Below are 23,835 nucleotides of genomic sequence, written 5' to 3' on the forward strand. Positions count from 1 at the left end.
TAGAAAGGCCCGCCTTTGCCCTCTTATCGAAATACCCCTCCCAGGGACTGAAGGAGCCACATGCTCGCCGGGAGTGTTTGGAGTCGCGCGAGAGACAACGAGACTTCCATCCCGCGCGGAGGAAGTAAAGATCCATTTTGCGCAGGCGCGAGTTCATTTCTACCGCTCGATCGTCGTGATCCCATGGCGGGTAAGACCTTGACTTTTGCGGGATCCAGTGCAATCCTTCGCGGGGTTTGTTTCTAAGAGGACGCGGAACCGAAGTAAGGACGGGGGTGGGGAGGGAAGCGAGAGAGAAGATGAATCGGTTGACTGGCTCCGTCTGCCGCTTTGTTATTTTTAAGGTTATTTCGCTTCTAGGAGCTGGAAAACTCGTGCAGGCGGGTGTTTTCTGATGGTGCATGTGATGCGGTCAGGGTTACAGACGTAGATTGCAAAGATCCCGACGATCATTAGACGGCAGCAGTCAGAATGGTCTTTGCTGCTGCTTCGTGGTCTCCCTGGTTTGTGCAGGGCCGATCTATAATAGCCCTCTTGGTCTCCAAAAGCGAAATGGAGAGCAGACCTCTGTATTAGTAAAACACAAACTTCATTGTTTCTTTAACTTTGGGGGGGGGGGGGATCCACCGATTATGTTTTTATTCTGTAACTATGAACCTTTAATTGAGACCAATATTTTGGGAAAGCTACCATTCGGCAAAGTTTAAAGAACATGGTAGGTTTAAAAGGGGGGGGGGGTTACACAGAACAATAGGTGACTAGTATTTTGTTCATTTTAGGAATAGTTTTATCATTTGTACACTTGTATATAGATTCTTCATGTGGATTCTTCAGTTCAACTCTATCCCCACCCCCTTGTGGGATAAGATTGCAGTTCCATAATTTTTATGTACCTGAAGGGAATTAATTTGGAAAAGTCATGTTAAGAGGTGGTGTGTTCCCCAGCATGTCTTGGGTGTCTGTTCACGAGTATGAATAATAACATAATTTATTTCCTAACATAGCACATCATACAGCATGGAAACATCTCAAGTATCTGTGGACTGGGGGACATAACTCTCCATCAACTTGCATGCATAAGGTATGTTTAAAATTTGCTAGGCATCAGTATTAGGATTTGTTTGCTGCTCAAAAGACAGGTTTGGTTAGGTAACGTTCATCAAAGTTAAAAAGAACTGAGCTACTGATGATACAGAGTTATCCCTGTCTGAAAAGAGAAAGTTACTCTTTTTGTGGAATTGTGGATTCTGAAGCTCACCTGAAAAATGTAAAAGCAAGTGTTGTAAAAATTAAGCTGTCTCTGATAATATGTCTGACTGATCCTCAGGTTGCAAGGCTGCATATATTTGCCATGGGAGTCAACTCAGACAGGAATGCAGATGTCACATATCTTCACTGTAAGCTCTAATCCCAAGAAAATCCCTTTTTGGAGAAGAGTGTTAGAGATGCATCTCTTCAGATCTACATTCCAAGGTATGGGTGCTTGGATGCTTTTGAAAGCTGCAGTTAGGGAAGTCGGACAACTACCCAGTAACCTTTCCATTTATAGTCATTCTGAGGTTAATAAATATTGAAGTATTAATCAAAGGCAGGAAATAGTGCTTCATGTCAGCAAACTTGCTGGAATGCTCTTTAAACACATCCAATGTGATGCATTCTTTTTGTTTGGAGAGTCAATAAGGTGTACGTATTACTGTGCTCCTTGAGGATTAGGAATTCTTTAAATTTGCTCCTGAATTACATTTGCATGATCTTGGGTGACTTTTTGGTAGCTTGCTGGTAGCCTGTTCAGGGCCATGTATTTTAGTCAAGTTGATCAAATTGAATTGTGGTAGGTTTACACAATCCTTATAATATCATGATTCATAAATCAAATGGTAGGGTTTAAACATTGCATTGAGACAAAACAAGGCACAACAACTTTGGGGTGTTCTGGTCACTTTTATGCAAATGCAGGTAGTCCTCATTTAACAACCACTTGTTCAGTGACTGTTCAAAATTACTGGTGTGCTGAATGAGTGGGACTTACAACCCATACCCATAGTTGCAGCCATTCCAGTGTCAGCATGATCATGTGATTGTGATTTAGGCATTTGGTAACTGGCTTTGCAATTAGTATTAATTGCATGTGATCACCATTTTTAACCTTCACTTCCAGCTTCCAACAAGCAAAGTCAAAAGAGAAAGCTGGAAGGAGTTCACAAATGGCAGCCATGTAACTTGGAGACATTGTAACTAAATGGAATTCACCTAATAGCAACTGGACTGCAGGAATGGTTATCATAAGTCTGGTCATGTGACATCCTGCTTTATGACCATCCGACTTAGTAGGGAAGTTCCTGGTCCCAGGGACTGTTGGTAACTGTGCTCATTTGTTTGTACTGAGTAAGTCCACTCTGCCTTAGTTTTTCAAGATCAGTTAGTGTTAATTTAAGAGTTATTTCTCCAGCTGAATTTTAACTGCTTTTCAGTTGTTTTGGCATTTGTTCACTCAAGCCTGTGATGTGATGTTATCCCTGTCTGAAAATTCAGCCGTGAGGGAAAATTAATATCAGCTGAGGCTATTCACCAGGGAGTGGTCTTCTGAAACAATTGCTTTGCAAATGATTACATTGACTTCTTGAGATAGTTAAAATTAAACGCAGCAATTGTATTTTTTTTCTTTAGAACAATCTCAGTGTTTGCTGGTAACAAGCAGCACAACCCACCTCTGAAACTTTTCCTGGAAGCAGAGTTCCATGTAAGCCTGTTGGGAATGCATGTGACAAGATTACATCTGGATGTGAGTAGCACTTTGACATGGACTGGGTTTCAAAGACTCATTACACTAAATTGTGGTTGACTAGCTTGAGGACCAAGCTAGTCAACCACAAAGAATTCAGACAATTGAACAATCCAGTTTGTGGGGGCTAGCATGAATATGGCAATGTCATATGATTGTACATTGCCAGTCTTTGAAATAAAGGAAGATGTTTATGCTTAGGGTCCTTCTATCTAACCGAGTGAAAATGTGGAGTTAAACTTGGTAAGGAAGATTGCAATTATCTCTATGTTAGCAGGATTGCACTCTAAAACCAGAGCCAAGCCAAATTTGGTGTCTGGAAGTGGCAGGCAAAAGAAAAATTGGATTTAACAATAGATCCAGACTAGGGGCTATGGAGAAAACCAAGTGCATCCTGACGGAAGATGTCATTGGAAGCAGCGGCTTGGAATGTTGTCAACACTTTGATTCTAAGCCCTTCCCATCTTGGTCATGTGACCCAGAGTGGAACATAGATTTCCCAAAGCATCTCTTTGCGCAAAGGCATTATTTGATTACATAGAAACTATCCATGCTTTTCTCCTACCTTGTAATTCTTTCCATCCCAATGGGACAGAGGGAAAAAAATGTTGTAAAGGGTCTTCCCAAGGCTCGCTCTGTTAGCTGAATAATTCCAAAAAGGACAGGATCACTTTAGGAGTGATAGTCGCAGCTATCATCAGAAAAAAACGGGAATGGCCCAAATCTGGGCTAGGTCTGTGAAGAAAAATATTTCTAAACCAAGTTTTCTCAATGTATTTCAGTTGGGAGTTGGGCAGTAGCTCAGAATGCCATGGCCACTCCAGTTTATGTCTCCCTCTCAGTCAAATGATCAAGGTTAAAATTCATGCTGCCAATCCTTGTACTTCCCCATGCACATGTACAGGCAAGCATAGTGGCAATACAAGGGGAATACACATACATACCCAGAGGAAGTATTTAGGCAGCCATTTGACTCAGAGGGAGACAATTACCCAAGTCTGAGGCCAGTGCAACATGATGACAATCTGCCAGTACTTGAGCCCTCCAGAGAAAAGGAGCTTAGGTGAAACAGACAAAGATGCTGCAATGCACCAGTCAGGCACAGACAATGATGATGATTCAGATTTTAAATCGTGCATGTCTGGTGAGCCTCATATCTCATAACATAGTCAGAATTAAATGATCTGGTCAGAGAGCGTAGATTTGTCAAAACCAAAGCAGAACTACTGGGTTCAAGACTGCAAGGATGGTGTTTGCTATCTCCAGGGGCGATATACACCGAGACACATTTGAATCCTTGTGATTCAGGTTTTTTGTTGATATCTTTTTTCCAGCTGATCCTTTACACCCATGGTGAACAAGTGGGGAAAGGGTGTGAAACACCTTTTTGCCACCATAGCTTTCTTTTCTGCCCTTCCAAAGAGGAAAAATAGAAAATTAAAACATAAGACAACTAAGGAATGAAGTTAACTACCTAGGGTTTTCTAAAGAGAAGAGTATTCTCTTGTGTTTTTAAAAGGAATGTTTTAAGAATGTTCCATGTCTTTCCTACTTTCCAAAATGATAGGAAATAAGGCCAGGAAAAATCAAAAAGTCATTTCCTCAAGCTTCATATGGAACGTTAAAAAAAGTGGAGCGGGTGAGTGGGATGTGTAGAAGCTTGCTTCCCTGCATAGGTATGTTCCTAAATGTATACATTTTCACAGTAGATACTGTGTAAGCAAATTGCACGTTTGAAATTCCATAATTGCTTTTGTTGCATTGTCTGTAGGTGTTTTAAATGACATGGCATTTAAAATCTGGAGGGAGCTGAAGGTTCGAGCTTCTAACTGTTAGCCTCAAAACCTTAATGACTTGGAGATGTTCTGCAAAGAGGACTGGGACAAAATCCCTCCTGAGACGTGGCCAACCACAAGAAACGTCCAATCTCTGATTGCCAACAAGGGTTTAGCCACGAAGTACTAAGTTTATGTTTTGCAAAGGGGTGAAAAAGTGCAAATCAATTTATAACTTTTAAGTCCATTTTTCTGGATTTTTTTCTTGTTATTCTGTTTCTCACTGTTAAACCTACCATTAAAATTACAGACTGATCATTTCTTTGTCGTACAAAATCAGCAGGGGATCAAATGCTCCCCCCCCATGTGTCTAAATATATACATTTTCAAAGCAAATGTTGTATAAGCAAATTCCATGTTTGATGCACATATCTTGCAAGAACCGTAATTGCTTTTGTTGCATTATCTGTAAGTGTTTTAAATGCCATGGCATTTTTTTTTATATAAAAAGTTGTTTATTTTTAAACATAGACAAAAACATAACGTAAAAAAATCTTCATTATGTACAGTGTTGGTTGGTTACAAGGTTTTTGTGCATTCTTTCCATAGTCATCACTTAAACTTTATATAAGGTCACATATTGTCAATCAAATATGTTTATATACATTGTTATTATAGTACTTCATTTATTTGACTCACTATTATTTCCTCATTTTAAATAATATTCTAAATATTGGTTCATTGTAGTTCATTGCATCATCTTCAATATATCCAATAATAAAATATTTTTATACCCTATTCTGATTCATTTTTTGTAACATTCTCTTAATAATTTTCAATTCCATGTATTTTTTTTTAATCTAACCACATATAAGATAAATACCATATCCTATAAAATTATTTATCTTGTTCTCTAATTTCATATGTCAACTTACTCATTTCAGCACATTCCATTGTTCATATCAATCAAATTATAGATATACAATTATGATTATAAAACATTCATTGGGTATAACTGTTGTTACCTCCTTTTTATGTGAAGCATGCTAACTAAAGTAAATTATATATTATGGCATTTCATTACATCATCCAATGGTATTACATCTTTATATTCTCACAGTTTATATAAAATTCCATATTATCCCTCTAGTATATATAGATACATTATTATCATTATTAAACATTTATTCAATTATATTATTACTTTGTCATACATAATACTCAAAATTTAACTAAGTTTAACTTAATTTCTGTTGTAACATTTCAGTTCGTCATCCTGTATCCTTCTAGAAATAGTGCCATCCAATATCTTGCCATTTGTAAAATCTGTATTCTGTAGTTGTTAGTAAATCTTATGTGGACTTCTTTTAGCAACTTGTTCATTGCATATCTTTTAAACACTCGAAACCCTTCAACTGTTCTTTCCATCAGCTTGTCTTTGGTTATCACTGGTGCTTCTGCCAAAGGTGTTCTTATCTCTGCCAAATTTTCTCCCCTTCCATTATTTTGAGGTCTAAGATAGAGTTCGAGTTCATCAACCTCTCCAATGTCAACAGTTTTCTTATCACTTTGTTCACGTTTTTCTACAACGGCGTGGCATTTTTCAAGACAACTCTAAAGGTTATGCCAGCAAATACAGTGTAGGTTCTTAATTTGTGATTCTGGGGTTTGGGGATCCTCTGGAGATGAGCAATTGGGGCTCTGCAAGATCACACAAAATGGAAACTCCTGTACTAACTGTTCCCAAACTGCTGGCTATCAAGATTTTATCAGCAGCACTTGCCTTGGTTTTGTATTCCAGGACTGCAGCCTCACTTTGCATTTGTATAGTTAGCAAAGGGTAGCTTGGTAGTGTTGCAGAGCATCCAGCCATACTGAGTTGATAACGTGTCCTCATGTTGTCAAGGGTGGGCGATCGAGTGAAATTCATGTAGTAATGGTATTCCCCCCCCCCCTTAATTTCTTACAGCTTAGGTATAAATTGCCATTTAAAGAAACAAAGGTGAATATGAGTTTGGCGCAGATAACAACAGAAATGTACTGAGAAGGCAAAATTGCAAAACTCCCATTTATTTTGGCCATGTCATTGCGGGAATTCACTGGAGAAAATAGTTACATTTGGAATAATTAGAGGTTAAAGGAAATCAGGCTGCCAAAGAACACTGGCTGGATACCATTAAGGCTGACACCAAGCACAGCAGGATTGGATGATGTGGAGATATCTGGCACAGAATTGTTATGTCCATCAAGGAAGCCCTCAAGCTTTACTATCACTCTGCCACTTCATGTTCCCAGATAACTAGGATTCAAGAGATGTGCTACTCCTGATCTGGAGGTGAGGTAGCCAAGAGAATAATTATTTTATTCACTGCTTGCCATAATAGGCAGAAAGAGTCTGGACACTATTTTGTAATGCAATTCTGGAGCACGCTGGGCATTAATCATGTTGATGTTATTACTTACTCTACAACCTTCCAGTGCAACCTTCCATAAAACAATGGATATGCGTGCTGTTCTACCTAAGCTTTTTGCAAGTTGAATATCTTTGTATTGCAGACTGGAGGGGGCAATGGATCATTACATTTGTGAATCAAATGGAACCAGTAATTTCCTCAATGAACAGTCTCTAAATAATGCCTGAGGGTCTTCAGGCCAAACTTATCATGAGAACTCTTGTGTTTGTGATAATGAGGACAGCGGTGGCTGTGCTGGCTTGAAAATACTGCATTATTGCGTGTTTCTTTTTATTTTAGTAGAGCAGGACTCCCAGAAAACTGCTAATGGGCAGGACTGAATGCCTTTTCTGGGTAGGGTCTGCTCATTCATTTTACAATGAGCGGAAAACACGGGTTTTTCTCCTCTTTTTCTCCTCTTTTCCTCCTCTTCTTCAGCCAGGACGCCTTTTTGATTTAATCTATTCAGTCAGAAGGACAGAAATTTCTATTCCTCTCTCCCACCCTCCACCCCATGAAAAACAAAAGCTGAAAGATCATTCAACATTTATGCAATTATACAAAGTGGGGAAACGTTTCAGGTTACATCTATCTATTCCCCTTATGTGCTTGCAACCCGCTGTCACTAGCCATTACTTTTCAGCAGAACAAAGACATGATTCTGATCTTCTCATTGCTATTTAAACTTACCTTACAGAAACCAATGTGAGGTGTTGGCAAGGTTACTTGTGTCAACATCCCTTTCTTTTGCTTCTTGGAACCTTGTGGTTGTTTAATTAGCTTGAGAGGAAATTTTGGCCCCCGTGGACCACAGTTAGTGTTACTCTTGCCCTCTCACTAGGTGCATTCCCTCAAACACCACCAGCCCGGCACTTTGCAATGCTTTCTTGCTCATTTAATATGACTGCGTTTCTAGATGAGGCTGTGCACCCTATGAAACAAAGCATGCACCCTGTGCAAGGGCAGAGGGATGACAGATTGCATAATGCACCTGGGTAGCAGTAGATTTTTTCCCCCCTTCTCCATTTTTCTTTTTAAAAAAAACCTATTTGGTGACACGTGTTTCTCACCACAAATTCTGCTATGGCCTCTGGGAGATGCGTCCAAAATGTTTCCAAAAGTAGCAACTGATTTTATTTTTTAACCTGAGAGCAGGTGAATATGATTACATATAGGTAATTGTAAGACAAGTAAATTTTAGTAATTGTTAATATTTTTTTTAAATAAATTATATTGCTCAGCCCATTTTGGGGGATTCCATTCCCACTTCGTTTGGATAAGATCAACTCCAGTTTGTTATTCACAGGCCTTGAAGCTTCATCCTAGAAAAAACACTTTATACCTTCTTGATATAAAAAATACTGTTGGCTTTGACCCTATGTCAGCCTTTTAAGAGATATAATCACACATGTATGTGGAAATGACTTCTATCGAGTTTTGATTAAATCAATAAGTGGATTGAAATAAATAAAGACACATCATTATAAAAACTTGACATAAAGTCAGCATGTTGTAATAAGTCATTCCAATTTTCTCGAAATGTTATTTAAAATACCACGGGGAAGAGAAAAATACTGGGAAAGCAATAAAGGAAAACATCATAAAGAACTGAAAATTCCACTAGTTCGCAATTTGAATGCATTTTATAGCCCCTTGTTCCGTAAAGCTTTGAATTTCTAAGTTTAAAAATTTGGAATTCAGAATCTGCAGCCAGTTCTATGCTCCATTGGGGGCTGGGAGTGTCTCAGCATCCTGAAATTGGAAATTGTGTGGTGTTACATTGCAGGGACAGTGTCAATTTTTTTTTAATATATGTACAATAACAATGAGAAAATTATATAGCGGAAGAAAGGGTTTTAAGGCGAGACCTTTTTATGATTGTTTCATGTCTCAATGCAGCTGTAAAAGCAGGCAAGCAATTTTACAGAAAGTAACCAAATGGGACCCCTGATGCTAGCAGCATACAAAAGCAAACCCAGTTCTCTATTTGCTTCCAAAAGAGAGGAGATGCAGTGGAGTGGCACATGTCTAGCATGACCCACCTAGAGTACGAATGATAGGGATCCTTTAACAAACTCTAGGAGAATTCTTGGACTGGAACAACTGGATTCAGAACAATGAGAATAAATTAAGGATTACAGAAGTTATTACATCACAATGGTAGGAAATATGCAGTCCCAGCCTCCCAATCCACCTTTATGGAACCACTGAGATTGTGTGAAATTGGCAACAGTATTAACTGCCATTTCATGGCAAGGAACACTAAGGCAAAAGACAAAATCCTAACTGCTCTCAAAAATTTAGCATAGATCCTAGTCTTGCTAAAGGTAAAGGTTCCCCTCACACATATATGCTAGTCGTTCCTGACTCTAGTGGGCGGTGCTCATCTCCGTTTCAAAGTGAAAGACGTCTCCATGGTCATGTAGCCCGCAAGACTCAACAGCGAAGGCGCACGGAATGCTGTTACCTTCCCACCAAAGATGGTTCCTATTTTTCTACTTGCATTTTTAATGTGCCTTCAAACTGCTAGGTTGGCAGAGGCTGTGACAAGTAACAGGCGCTCACTCCGTTATGTGGCGCTAGGGATTCGAACTGCTGACCTTTCTGATCAACAAGCTCAGCGTCTTAGCCACTGAACCACCATGTCCCTTGTCTAGTCTCGTTAGAACAATTAATTAATTCTAATTAAGTGCATTATAAACTCATGCTGTTGGGAACCGGGCTGTGCAAGTGGGGGAGCGTATAAAGCTTCATTTGCACATGGGCAGGATAACATTACGTATAGGAAACCATTCCCCACACTCCCTGTCTCCTGGTGGTCTGGAGAACCGCTGCATTATATTCTAGATCTGAGCTACTTGACCCAGCCAATTGACCTTATCAGGCCTTGTCTTCTGGGAAAGTAAGTCCTCCAAGTAGTCAGTCAGCTCCTTTCTATTGTGATCTCCTTTCTTTGAGGGTTCCTACTGGGGTTTCAAAGATTTCCATCTGAGATGGAGTCCTAGACTGGTCTTATTTTCACACCTATGGATGCAAGAATTGGAAACAAATAAGAGTGATACTCTGGAACTTGTAATGGGCAGTAGGAATAATACTGAGGGATAGGAGAAAAAGCCACAGCCAAGGCCAGTCAGATAAATGAAATCTTTGAGTTTGGGGCAGAAAAGTAATTTGAGAAAGCACTTCAGATAGAACTCTGGTTCTCATTGAAGATAATGGGAGGAGAGGGTGAGGGCACATCCAGACTTGCAAGATTCTATTACTGTAACCTTATACTGTAATAGTATTATGGGCATTCCTAACATGGATCAGCTGAAGGTCTGATAGGTGCCAACCTCCAAAGGGAGGAAAAATTAAAGACCAGAAAAGTGAGAAACTTCCAACTTTCTTTACAATATCTGGTAGGGCTAGTTATAATGGCCACCTGCAGACTCTTGTGCTGACATACAACAGGGGAAGTAGGTTGTTTAGAACAAGGGATAACTGTAACAGGCTATATTATGAGAATAATCATGTGTCACAGGCCCACATGCTTTGCTTTAATACGCCGCCTTCTGATCCTTTAGCCTCTTGTTCATCTCTCTTGTTTTTTTCTTTCTAATGTTTTCCCACAAGGGCAGGCTCATTTTTTTTCAGATCATGGAGTGCTGATCAATTGATTATGAAAGGAATTGACTGACCAGTTTGTTGCCAGAGTCTTGATATTGTGGGTTGAGAGAGTGACTCACCCAAGGTCACCCAGCTGGTTTTCATGATTAAGGTGGAACTAGAACTCACAGCCTTCTGGTTTTAGCCTGGTGCTTTGATCACTAGACTAAACTGGCTGTGTTTATTTATTCATTGGGGGGCTCTTTTGCTTTTTGATATTCCAGAGGTGTCAAAACATGTGTTCTCCACCTCTTAAAGAAAACTGAATCATTTTGAGTAACAGTGACACTCAAATTTATTGCTACTTTATATATAAATACATTTAATAAGAACACTTGGTTAGGTTTGCATCTGCAACTGTCTCTTTTCCCAAGCCACAATTTGTCTTTAGAGAAATCCAGGCTACTGAACATTTAGAGAGGTATCACCCACAACTTTCCTAGCACAGATTGATTTTGAACATCGTAATAGTCAATAGTCTTGACTACCGACTGGACAACATTTAGAGGCTGATCTCTCCCACTGTGGAGGTGGAAAAATTACTCAGTAACATTGCACTTGACTGTGAAAACAGAAGGGGGCCAAATGTTTGTACACCTCAAAGGATCCCTGAGTTCAGGTTTGTGATGGATGAGAGATCTATATAATCCAAGACAGATTGGCGAAGATGCCCCTTCTTACTAGAAACAACTATTGGAATAGTATCCTCTTTATTAGAACTTATTCACCTTCAATAAAGCCATTTTTTCTGGATGCAGGCCATGCTGAGTTTGAGAATAGGAGCCCTGTTGTGATGGCTGTGGCCTTCTGCGTTTAAGACTGTAAAATGATAGTTGTGAGCAAAGTTCTGTGGTCCGCAGCACTGATTAGCTGGAAGTGTCCTAAATGGAGGATAGTGGAGTGACGTCCAAATCTGCATAATGTAAAGCATAAGAGCATTGCTTGCCTACAATAAATAAAACTCTATTTCAGATTCTCCTGTAAAGCAGTAATTTTGCTGCATCTCCTGGCTGCACCACTGTTAACAGCAGATGGGTCTGTCTGTACCAAATCCAATGGGGATGATTCCCAGAGTCCTCAACTGTCCAATATGCCTGGAGTGTGCTGCTGATCAGTTTCATTTCTGGACACACACAAAAAAGGGCTCCTCTTCATGAGAAGAGCTCTTATACAAAGAAAGTCAAGAGAAGATTTTCATCCCCACAGAACAGCTCATCTTCATCGCTGATAGAGCTTCATGATGCCAACTCGATGCAAGCTCTTCCATAGCTCGGCTTCTAGTAACATATCATGATTGGCATAGAATACCAAGGGCTTTTTCTCCTGTTCGTAGTAATGATCCGAAAACAACTTGTAATTCTCCGTGATGAATCCATAGGCACTGACCTAACGAAGGAGAGGAAGTGAAAGGTTGAGCAAGGGACAGGCATGAACCAAGAGATACGGTTTTTCATGCTGGCTGCTTACATGGCCAAGGAATTTCCCTTGGAGAAACAAAGCTGCATCAGATGGAATGTCAGCCAGCATGAAGTAGATGCCCAAATGACACATGGTTTGGAGTAACAAACAAAAAAGCAACATTCCCATTTCCTCCAAAGCATACAAGTGGAATTAGTATACCTTGGAAGCAAAAGATAGGTCTTCCATTTCACTGTTTTTCGTAAGGCACTAATTCACCCTACCAGTAGTTTTAAATCTCCACTGTCTGTTAGTCAGCTATCAAAAACTGGAAAAAGGGACACTGAATACCTGATCACAAGTGTGTAGAGCTGTTAAAAGCATAAGTGCTCCAGTGCTGGGTATGTAGAGATGGCCAAACTGAGAATTAATCATTTCTGATTTTAAAAACCTGGGAAGAGAAAGAGGGAGGTTCAGCAGAAATTTTAATGGAAAAATCAGAATACTTTGATCTTTCCTTAGTTTTCATATGTTAGAAGCTGGCAAATAGGAAGGTTTCACATGTCTCCTTGACATGCAAGGTTTGCAAACTGACAAAATCTGATAGGGAGTGTTTCCAAATGCCTGCTTTCATGTTTGTATTATTGGAGGCGGGGGGGGGGGGTGTCTTTAAATATCATTAGGGTTTCCAGGTCAAAAAGAGTAGGTGTTTTGAACAAAACCCAAATATTGGATATCCAAAGGATGAACTGGTATATAATACAATGCTGTTCTTTGCTTCTTTGCTATTGTTCATATCAGTCAAATAAAATATTCAAATCCCCTTCTCAGCCTTGCCCCTGCCCTAGGTATGTGAAAAATTATGTGAAAGGTACATAACTTTCAGAGTTATGAGGTGGCACAGTGGTTAGACTAAGTCTGCAGGCTACTTCAGCTGACTGCTAGCTGCAGTTCGGCAGTTCAAATCTCACTGGCTCAAGGTTTACTCAGCCTTCCATCCTACCGAGGTGGGTAAAATGGGGACCCAGATTGTTGGCGGCAATATGCTGACTCTGTAAATCGCTTAGAAAGGGCTGCAAAGCACTGTAAAGAGGTATATAAGTCTAAGTGCTATTACTATTCATACATAAATGGCTACTCAGTGAATAATCAACTGCTCTTAACTTCAAGTTCTGTTGCAGCAATAAAAAACTCAAAAACATCACCTTTCTTTTAGATAATACATGAATTCTGGGTGCAGCATCTTGAATTTCCCTGCAGATGTCTCAGATCCAAAATATTTCCAAGGGCTATGGAAAGAAAGAAAAGGAAAACAAAGCTTTAGTAACACTTCTATGATTAAGCAATTCAATTAACCCCACAACTGGAAATAAATTTAAGTGATTAAACAATAGCACTCCTGGTAAGATCTGAAACAACAGGTGTTCACAGTGGGGGGGGGGGACTTCAAATATTCAAGATGGTTTGGAGCCTAGTGTCAAGATATGAAAGGGAACGTCGGATGCTGCCCATGAAGGCCTTATGTTAGGAATATAATCTAACAGTTGGGTTGGCAATATATAAATCATATAGCAATGTTGTACCTGTTTCTTTAAATCATACTGTAAAATGTGATTGGTTGCTGTTTTCCTCAATCGGACATAAGAGGGAGCCAGAACAACTATTAGCTCTCTGTTAGATTCTAGGCTGATCTGATCTGAGTGCCATGAGCTACTGTAAGTTTTGCAACTGCTAGCAAACTTTGAGTACTGAATTGATTATATGATACTAGACTATGTTATTTGGATTATCCCTTAACTGAAAGACATTGATGACTGACTGTCTTAACCGTGTATGACTTGGACTGTTTGATGGACTCTGATACCTCTATTTCCATGAAAGTAAAAGCCTATTTAAACTGCAGTGTCTCTGTATGCTGGTTTGTGTGTTCTCCAACACAATTCTCACAACGCTTCTCTGAATGCACTTGCTCTCCCAACAGGGAGCTTACCTAAACACCTTCACTCTGACCCATCAGAATACCAAGCCTCCCCAATCCAGCTAAATTTTATCATCAACTTCTTCAACAATCTTTTTCCAGCTCAAGAAAGAGGCACAAAAGAGAGGATAGTGTGGCATGCAGAGACAGTTATCCTCTTGCCCCTTTCTTTCTATAACCTGTGCTCATCAACAGGATGATTTATAAGGGATGTAGGGGAGTTATGCATGATGTTCTGTGTTGTTGTTATATGTGCATGTAAGACAGAAATACCCATTCCAACAATAGTCTCTGTGATGCCCTTTCCAATTATGTTATCATATGTGACTCTGTGGTATAGAAAACACTCTATATCTAAAGAAACGTACTGGGCTGCCCACAGTTTAATCTGCTTTGTAAGTGGAAAGTTTTTAATACAGTGGATATTTCTGAAAAAGGAGAGGAACATAACACAGGATGCAGATTAGGATTAGCATAATCCAATCCCTAAAAGTGAGATAAAGTGGTGTGGGTGAAGGTTCGTTCTCCAAGCTTGTGGGTTGGTTTCCAAACATTTCATTACCAGGCTAAGTAACATCTTCAGCGGAGTTTAGGGGATGTCAGTGTTCTTCTGTTTATAAAGGCTTCATGTGGTCAGTAGACTTTGTGATGATGAGGTCACATGCTAAACCAGAAGTTTAAAAACATTAAAATAATATTGTGTGGTTCATTAAGTAGAGGAATAAGAATTCTGCAAGCAGAATTACTTACGTATCACCCTTGTCATAGCCCTCTGGGACAGGACTGCCCAAAATGGCAGACCGAAGCATGATATAGTCTCGTACATTTGATGGAATGAAAATGTATTGTATGCCCTACAATCAACATAAAGGGAAATATAAGCATGAGGTTTGGCAAAGAAAAATATATTGCAGTGAAGCATGTATAATTCCAGCCATTTATGTATACCGTTTCCCAGATAAACCATTTTCTATCTCTGTTCCCCTAGGGACGTGGTGGCTCAGTGGCTAAGACGCTAAGTTTGTCGATCAGAAAAGTTGGCAGTTCAGCAGTTCGAATCCCTAGCGCCACGTAACAGAGTGAGCTCCCATTACTTGTCCCAGCTTCTGCCAACTTAGCAGTTCTAAAGCATGTAAAAATGCAAGTATAAAAATAGGAACCACCTTTGGTGGAAAAGTAACAGTGCTCCGTGTGCCTTCGGCATTTAGTCATGCCGGCCACATGACCACAGAGACAGAGACATCTTTGGACAGCGCTGGCTCTTCGACTTTGAAACGGAGATGAGCACCACCCCCTAGAGTCGGGAATGACTAGAATATATGTGCGAGGGGAACCTTTACCTTTATCTCTGTTCCCAGTTTTTACTCCTTGTACAATAAATACTTAAGTGGGCACTGTATAGCCATGATTTGATTGTTTTTGAAAGCTTTCACATATGCTTAAATAGCTGACTTAATTTAGGAATGTTGTTTTAGCATCAAGCCTACCACTGAAAATCATACAAGATTTTTAAAAGTGAAGCTGGAAAGACTTGTTGTTCTGCCTTCAACCTTCCTGGACTGAAAAGCATTCTACAGGCAATAATCTGCAAAACCAGCTACCCACATTAAAGCAAATGTGACTGAAGTTAATAGTATCTTAGTCCTGCAAGTAAGGAGAATATTTGTAGTTCAGGGTTAAAATTTAGGAGTCCTTGGTGCTCTCTGAGCTTGCTTGTTTTCTTGCAGATGTTTCATTGCAGAAATTGACAAACAGCCATCAGTAAACAGCCCAACCCCTAACACTCCAAGATTACCCACACAAACAAGCAAGTCACCAGAATATAAACTGACAGCAAACAGCACTCCTTACTAGCACTGATGATGCTACCTAGTTAGGATAATGAAACGTCTGCAAGAAAACAAACAAGCTCAGCAAGCATCAAAGACTCCTCAATCCTGCAACTGAAAAAAAAGGATGTAGTTTGCTTTTACTTTTCCCTGTGGGATCTGTGTGAAGCCATATTCTGCATAAGCAACAAGGGAATTCTTCATAGTGTTCACGGTAAAGCCATAGAAGGAAGTCTTTGTCCCAACATCTTCCTCAAAACCTTTGGTGACTGCCCCGTTAAGCCTGTAAGGAACGACAGAAGCAAAGACACAAGAATTTATAGTTGTCAACAAGGCACAACTAAGTAAATAACTCAAATCTGAGATTTTATTCTGAAAGTTTAAGAGCATGGATCTTGTGGGTTTATTAAATCTCCATAACCTCCCCAAAATGGTGCCTTTGTCCCATTCAAAGGAAGAGGGTTTCTACCTGAAGACAAAATCATGAGCATCTATCTTCTTCCCTTGGCGAGACCCATTCAAAATTCCTCCATTCCCAACCACCGCACAGCTGAGGCAACAGTTAAGGAACCTGGTTTCATCGACCAGTTGACTGTGGACAGACTCAGTGAGAAGCTGCACCGTGGATGCAATAACTGCAGATTAAAACAATGCAATAATGCAAGTTAGGAAAAAGTTTGAGCAACAACTCTAGCAAGAGAATGAAAACACTATCTATAGATTCAAGGCAGCAAGAGAAGTAAGTAGAGGGAACTACCCTGAGATTAAGTACCATGAGACAAGCAAAACACTCAATTCAATAGCTGAATACAAGCTATTCAGAGGACCCCACACCTTTATTTTTTATTTTTTTTATTATAAACACTTATACACATTGACAAAAAACATACACAACACTTACAAATAATATCAGAATTACGTGTTCCTTCTTACAGCAGATATCTACCAGTGGATCTTTGTAAACACTATTTCCCTCTCAATACATTCTAATTTTACACTTATAGTCCTATTATTTCTCACTCTTTTGCTTATCAGCCTGTGTTTCGTTTTTTGTATCAGACAGTCTTTGTTCTTCTTCTATTACTATATAATGTTTCCTACTTTTGCAAATCCTACTTTTCCTACATTCTTATCTCTATTTCCTACTTCTTCTATAATACAAATTACATTTCTCAAATTCTTATTTCCTATTTCTATCATCTAACCACTTATACCATTTTCCCCCACGCCTTTCATCTCATTTGGAAATGGGACATTTTAAGCTAAATCTGAGGGAGAGAAAGACCATTTTGTGGTTATGGATTGCGTTGAGCTCTATAAGGTAATCCTCAATCTATGACCATTTATTCAGAAACCATTTGAAATTACAATGGCGTTGAACATTATGACTGGTCCTTGGAGTTGTGTCATCTCAGCATCCTCAGTCATGTTTGTAATTAGGGCACTTGGCAACCTGTTCCTACTTATGATCAACTGTAGTATTTTTCAATCATAGTTTGCAACCTTTCCTACTGGCTTCCCCAGAAAGTCAAAGAGGAAGTCAGCAGGGAAGGTCACCAAGTCACTGAGATAAGTCTTCCCCACCTGCACACCCTCCCCCAGTCCCTCTATGTTTCCACACAGCCACCCAAGACACCCCCACGTACCTTGCCTGGCCTGTGCCACATCCTCACTGACCCAGGCCTCTCACACACACCCTTGCACATGCTCTCCGACCCACACTGCATCTCTAGTGCTTCACCATGCTCCCTATCCCATCCAGAATTAGTCATTTATCTGCTTGCCAGCCTGGGACTTGAAACTTTCTGCTGGCTTGTCCACTGATTTGGTTGTAGGAAGCCAGCAGAAAATTGCCTTACCTAACAACAACAGGATTCAGTTAATGACAACAGCCAAGACTACTTCAGGGATTGACTGCTGTTGCTAAGCTAGGTAGTTACACTTTATGACTGCATTGATACAGCCACTGTGATGCAGTGGTTAGAATGCAGTACCAGCAGTTCGATTCTCACTGGCTCAAAGTTGACTCAGCATTCCATCCTTCTGAGGTGATAGATAGATAGATAGATAGATAGATAGATAGATAGATAGATAGATAGATAGATAGATAGATATAGATAGACAGACAGACAGACTCAAGTATTATCCAAATATCAACTTTACAACTCAACGTACAAACGTGTATGTATGTGTGTATATGTATGTGTATGTATGTGTGTGTGTGTTTGTTTTTGTATATATGTTTGTTTTCGTAGATTTTCACTGGTGTAGGTATGCTGGTCTTGTTGTATTCGGGTCTTTTCCCGTGTAAGATTGAGATTGTCTTGGCAACGTTTCGGCGAGGTCCCACTTGCCATCTTCAGGCTGGTATTTTCGGCTTCGTGCTTGTGCGAGTAAGGCATGGTTGGAGCTGCCATCTTTCTATAAATCTTGGTGGGGAGGTGGAGTGCTGGCTTTGTTGCTGTAAGTGGGTTGATTGGCCGTGTAGTTGCATCCTGATTGGTAGACGGAGTTGATGTTTGTAGATTGGTTGGCTGTTTCGTATCATCCTGTGTAGTTGAAGTGCTGGCTGTGTGTCCGTTGTTCTTTTTGTGTTGTAACGACCTGAGTGGTGATGGGGGGGGGGTCATTTGTTGACTAGGGCTGGTTTTCAGATGTCTGGTAGGCGGGAGGTATCGTCACATTTATTCATGTTGTGGGGATGTTTCTCTAGTCTGGAGATGAGGCTCTTGGCTACAGAGTTGATCTGTGCAGGGTGGTGATAGGATTGTGTGTTTAAGTAGTGGTTGGTGTGTGTTTTTTTCTAGTAGATGGTGTGTCCTAGGGAATCATTGGGTTTTTTGTAGATTAGGACGTCCAGAAAGGGAAGTTGGTTGTTTGCTTCTATTTCCATGGTGAATAGTATTTTGGGGTGTAGGCTGTTGAGAGGTGTGAGGAAGTTGTCCAGTTTTTCTTTCCCGTGTAGCCAAATCATGAAAGTGTCATCAATATATCTAAGCCAGAGTTTGGGTTTGTGTTCAGATTTATCTAAGGCGTTAGTTCCAAAATGTTCCAAGTATAAGTTTGCGATGACGGGTGAGAGGGATGATCCCACGGGTGCTCCTTCTATCTGTTTGTATCTTTGTCCATTATGGATGAAGTATGTCTTGGTTAGGTAGTGGTTGGTCAGATCCAGGATGTGCTTAGGGGGTTGTGTTTGTTCTGGATAGCTGTCAAGGCTTCTTTTATAGGCACTTGGGTGAAGAGGGATATGACATCAAAGCTCACAAGTAGGTCGCTGGGTTGTAGGTTTTGTTTCTTTGTTGTTTCTATGAAGTGGAGTGAGTTTTGTACGTGTGAGGTGATGGATTCTGCGTAGGGTTGGAGTTGTTTGGCGAGGAATTTGGCAAGATTCTGTAGAGGTGAGCCTATGGAGCTTACTATGGGTCCACCAAATCCAAAATAAAAGCCTCTCCCATCAGTGAAGAGATCCAGCGAAGAATCAGCCCCAGAGAGAAATCTTCCAGATGCCCCAAACTCTATGACCTCCCCAAGATACACAAAGAAGGAACACCACTCAGATCCATAATCAGCTCCATAGGCTCACCTCTACAGAATCTTGCCAAATTCCAATCTACCAATCATGATACAACCACACAACCAATCATACTTTAAGCCCATACATACAGAATGCGGCCGCGTGAGCGATCGTGGGTGCACCTTGTTTCACCCACATAACACCTATCCTCCGCGAGCTGCACTGGCTACCTGTCGATCTCCGGGTACGCTTCAAGGTGCTACTTGTCACCTACAAAGCCCTTCATGGTAGTGGATCTGGGTACTTGAGAGACCGCCTACTGCCAATTACCTCCACTCGACCAATTAGATCCCATAGATTAGGCCTCCTCCGAGTCCCATCAGCCGGTCAGTGTAGACTGGCAACCACGCGGAGGAGAGCTTTCTCAGTGGCAGCTCCGACCCTATGGAACGATCTCCCCGTGGAGATTCGTACCCTCACCACCCTTCAGACCTTCCGCATAGCCCTTAAAACCTGGCTGTCCCGACAGGCCTGGGGCTAAAGACCGCAACCCACCCGAATTGTATGAATGTCGTGCTTTTAATGATGTACTGTCTTATGTGTTTAATCTGTTTGTCCTCCCTTCCTTCCGAACTGTGAGCCGCCCTGAGTCCCCCCAGGGAAAAGGGCGGCATATAAATAAACTACCTAAACCTAAACCTAAACCTAAACATACATACATACACACACACACACACACACACACACAAACAAATACACACACACACACACACACACCATATATGGTATATATACCATATATACATGGAGAGAAATGTGCAGAAAAGTTAAAGTTTACACTTAGGCAAGAAAAAACAAATGCCCGAATACAAAATGGATGGTACCTGGCTCAATAACAGTAACAGTGAAAGCAATCTAGGAGTCTTAGTGAACAATCATTTAAATATGAGCCAGCAGTGTGCTGCAACTGTCAAAAAAGCTAACACAGTTCTAGGCTGCATAAACAGAGGGATAGAATCAAGATCACAGGAGGTATTAATACCACTTTATAATGTCTTGGTAAGGCCACACTTGGAATCTTGCATCCAGTTTTGGTCAACATAATACAAAAAAGATGTTGAGATTTAGAAAGAGTGCAGAGAACAACAACAGAGATGATTAGGGGTCTGGAGGTTAAAAAAAAAGGAAGAACATTGCAAGAATTGGGTGTCTCTAGTCTAGTGAAAAGAAGGAATAGGGGTGACATTTTAGCAGTGTTCCAATATTTGAGAAGCTTCCACAAGAAGGGAGAGGGCAACCTATTCTCCAAAGCATCAGAAGGCAGGACAAGAAGCAAAGAATGGAAACTAATCAAGGAGAGAACCAACCTAGAAGTAAGGAGAAATTTCCTGACAGAACAATTAATCAGTAGATCAGTTTGCCTCTGGAAGTTGTCCCCATCACTGGAGATTTTTAAGAATTTGTCTGAAAGAATATGGGGTCTCCTGCTTGAGCCAGGTTAGACTAGAAGACCTCCAAGGTCCCTTCCAACTCTCTTATCCTGTAATATTGAAGTAGTTTAGGAATGATGGTGTGAGTCATAATTGAAATGAACACTTAATTCCTATGTGACCCTACAAGACATCCATGAATGTATATTATACAGATATATCTATGTTGCATACTGAACAACACAGTTTGAGCATATTTAATGAACATAAGTAGTACTATTTTTACTAAAGCAAAGATATACTGATGTCCACTATGAACAGTCTTTTTGTGTCAGGAATCTTTTTAAGTCTGAATTCTTTGATGAATTATATGTCTCAAAAATGATTAATGGTTCCACTCCTGCTTCTAAAATGTCAGGCGCGGAACTTCAGCTTTACTGCTTTAATAATTCCTTTTGAATTAGCATGAGGTCCTGCAAGGAGTGGTGGTGAAAAGTATTTCTTTGTTCTTTCCTACTCTTTCTTGGCACTGGGGCTACCTCTTTTTGTTGTACATCAGTCACAAATAACTTTTACACAAGAAATGTCTGGGAAAGTAGCAACCTTGCAAATAATCCTTTTACCAAGTTCTAGGTCCAGACACACTGGGGATTCTCACATGTTCTCCCTAAAGTTGTCTATCTCTAGTTTAGTCCTACGCTGCTTCACTTCTCCTTCATTCAAAGTGTGCCCCTTGCTCACTCCCGTCTGAGAGATGCAGGGCATGAGCCAGAGATATTTGGCAAATAACTAAGAATGGGCACGGGGCAGGAAGCAAGATAATTCCCAGAAGTCACTGGGTAAAAAGCAACAATAGAGTGGGTTGTGTCAAAGCCTTTTTCTTCAAGTTACTCATCAGAAAGACACTGGGATCTTTGATACAGGCAAATGTCATAAGACATGGATAGTACCAGCATTTCCAATTACGATTTCTCCCCTCCCAGAACTCAGTCTTTAAAGAAAAACAACAGCTTTCATGAACACAAAAATGGTGCTAAGCAATCCAAAATTTTGGATGCTGCAAGTAGGTAGAGAAAGAGGTTTTTCCAGTCAAATGAACTTATAAAGAGTAAAGCAAAGTATATTCCCTCTTGTGCCCAGAAACTACAGTGATCACATTTCAAAGGTATGGTGTATTCCTAACCATAGTGCTCCCTTTATCTATTTTGGGTCAAATTGGACATTAGAAAATAGCAGCAAGACTTGCTCAGCTGGGAACTTTATTTTTGTATCTTCACAACACCGGGCTGAGGTACTATAATCCCTCTGTGATATATAGATTAAAATGTATCAAAGGTAGCGTGTTTATTTCTTGCCTAAGCCGAATAATAAGCTTTATTCACATCAGAGAGGTATTGAACACATTATTTTCTCATTTTAGGGAACCATAAACAATTTGATTTAGAACATGTCATAAAAGTGTAATGTTATTGGAGATCTATTGATACTGCAAATGAATGCCAGTAGGTGGTTATGTCTTTAAATGGAAATTACTCTAGATAAAAACATGTTTAAATAATGGTAACCAAATGAGAATTGTGGTACAGGGATAGTAAAATACATAATTTTTCTTTCTTGACTTAAAATGTACAACTTGATTTGAATGAAGTATATGTAAGAATTGTGGAAGAAACACATGGAATATATTTGTAACCAACTGATACGCTTTCTACAAGATGTAACGAAAGACGATTCTTTTTTTGTGTGTTTTTGTTTAACTAAAACAATAAAAAAAATTCTCAGAAAAAAAAGCACACAGTTTGAGAGTTTCCCCCAATTTCTTGTCTATGGATCTAGAAGTAGCAGCATCCACAGGGGGATGAAAACAGGCAAGGGAATGCCTAGGGCAGTGTGATCAAAGCATTACCCATCAACAGATCAATATGTGTACAAAAGGTGCAGGGGTTCAATTGTATGCTACAACCAGCCATCAGCCATCTGATTTGACAAGCCACATTCACCCATCCCAGTCACTACTGTCTGCTATTCTGCAATTCCCAGAATCCAATAGTACTGTGATGGCGAATCTATGTCACACATGCCACAGGGGGCACACAGAGGTATGCGCATGCCTCCCGCTGGCCAGGTCTCTGCTATGCATGCATGTGTATGCAAGGCACATGTGGGAGATGTACGTCATGCACGGGGTGGGGCGCACACTGGGTGTTGCACATGCCCCTGAGGGAGGGGGTTATAGGTGGGGGTGTCTGCATGCATGGGGGGCCATTCGGGGAGGTCTCTCGTGCATATGTGGGATGGGACACATGGGAGGGTCATGTGCGCATTGCATTATGGGTGCACACACGCATGATTTGAGCACTCAGTGCTGAAAAGGTTAGCCATTACTGCAATAGTCAATACCTTAGCAAAGCATTATGTTGAGATCCACGTGTCACATTCTTTTGATCCTTAGTTGGGGCATGAGCTGCAACTAGTATGAGCACAAGTCTACCTTGCCCCACTGCTATTTAATCTACACGAAGTTCCACTGGATGTTTCCACTCACTGTTTGCACGTTTTAAAAAGTTGCAAGGTTATTGAATCTGAATTTGTACACAGCAGGATGCTAAACCTTATCCTTTATATTGCAGCTCTTACAGACTCAAGCTGCAACTTTTCTTGAGAAGAGGGATTTTTGGTTAGGGCAGCCAGGCAATAAAAAGTGTTAACTTCCTTTTCCTGCTGGCCTCATCATGGACCCCTGTGCAGTGTTTCTAGTCAACTTTGAAATGTGATTAATGCTGACTGGGAAAATCTGGGAATTGTCCTCCACACAGTTTAAACTTGCCAAGGTTAAGAAGCATTGCCCCTCTGGCTTCTCATTTAAGAGAAAACTACATCCATGTGCAAAGACAGATGATGACAGACTTCATCTTTAATACAAAGAGTGGTTTAAATCTTTAATATGATCTCTGATGCATGTTAGGGATAGTAGTCCTCTGTGATCTATATCATTTCAAATGAAAATATCAATTTTGATATTTTG

General features: G+C 40.3%; 1 protein-coding gene and 1 non-coding gene across 4 annotated transcripts in view; one reads left to right on the forward strand and one right to left on the reverse strand.

Moving 5' to 3' along the window:
• Positions 1-1,175: 1,175 nt before the first annotated feature.
• LOC116505119 lies at positions 1,176-1,258 on the forward strand. Its single transcript, XR_004254902.1, has one exon. It is a non-coding gene; the product is annotated as a small nucleolar RNA R38 (small nucleolar RNA).
• An 8,395-nt stretch (positions 1,259-9,653) lies between these two features.
• ST6GALNAC2 (ST6 N-acetylgalactosaminide alpha-2,6-sialyltransferase 2) overlaps positions 9,654-23,835 on the reverse strand; it is a 57,704-nt gene continuing 43,522 nt past the window's right edge. For 2 of the 3 annotated variants that reach the window (XM_032208521.1, XM_032208520.1), the window contains 6 exons: positions 16,333-16,498; positions 16,008-16,146; positions 14,785-14,888; positions 13,262-13,345; positions 12,408-12,507; positions 9,654-12,044 (listed from right to left, as the gene is read on the reverse strand). In XM_032208521.1, the coding sequence (XP_032064412.1) occupies positions 11,877-12,044; positions 12,408-12,507; positions 13,262-13,345; positions 14,785-14,888; positions 16,008-16,146; positions 16,333-16,498 (761 nt within the window). In that variant the 3' untranslated portion in view covers positions 9,654-11,876. The remainder of the gene's footprint in view (positions 12,045-12,407; positions 12,508-13,261; positions 13,346-14,784; positions 14,889-16,007; positions 16,147-16,332; positions 16,499-23,835) is intronic. The other variant, XM_032208522.1, reaches the window with a different exon arrangement.

The sequence above is a fragment of the Thamnophis elegans genome, chromosome 2, assembly GCF_009769535.1.
Source record: "Thamnophis elegans isolate rThaEle1 chromosome 2, rThaEle1.pri, whole genome shotgun sequence".
Classification (NCBI taxonomy): Eukaryota; Metazoa; Chordata; class Lepidosauria; order Squamata; family Colubridae; genus Thamnophis; species Thamnophis elegans.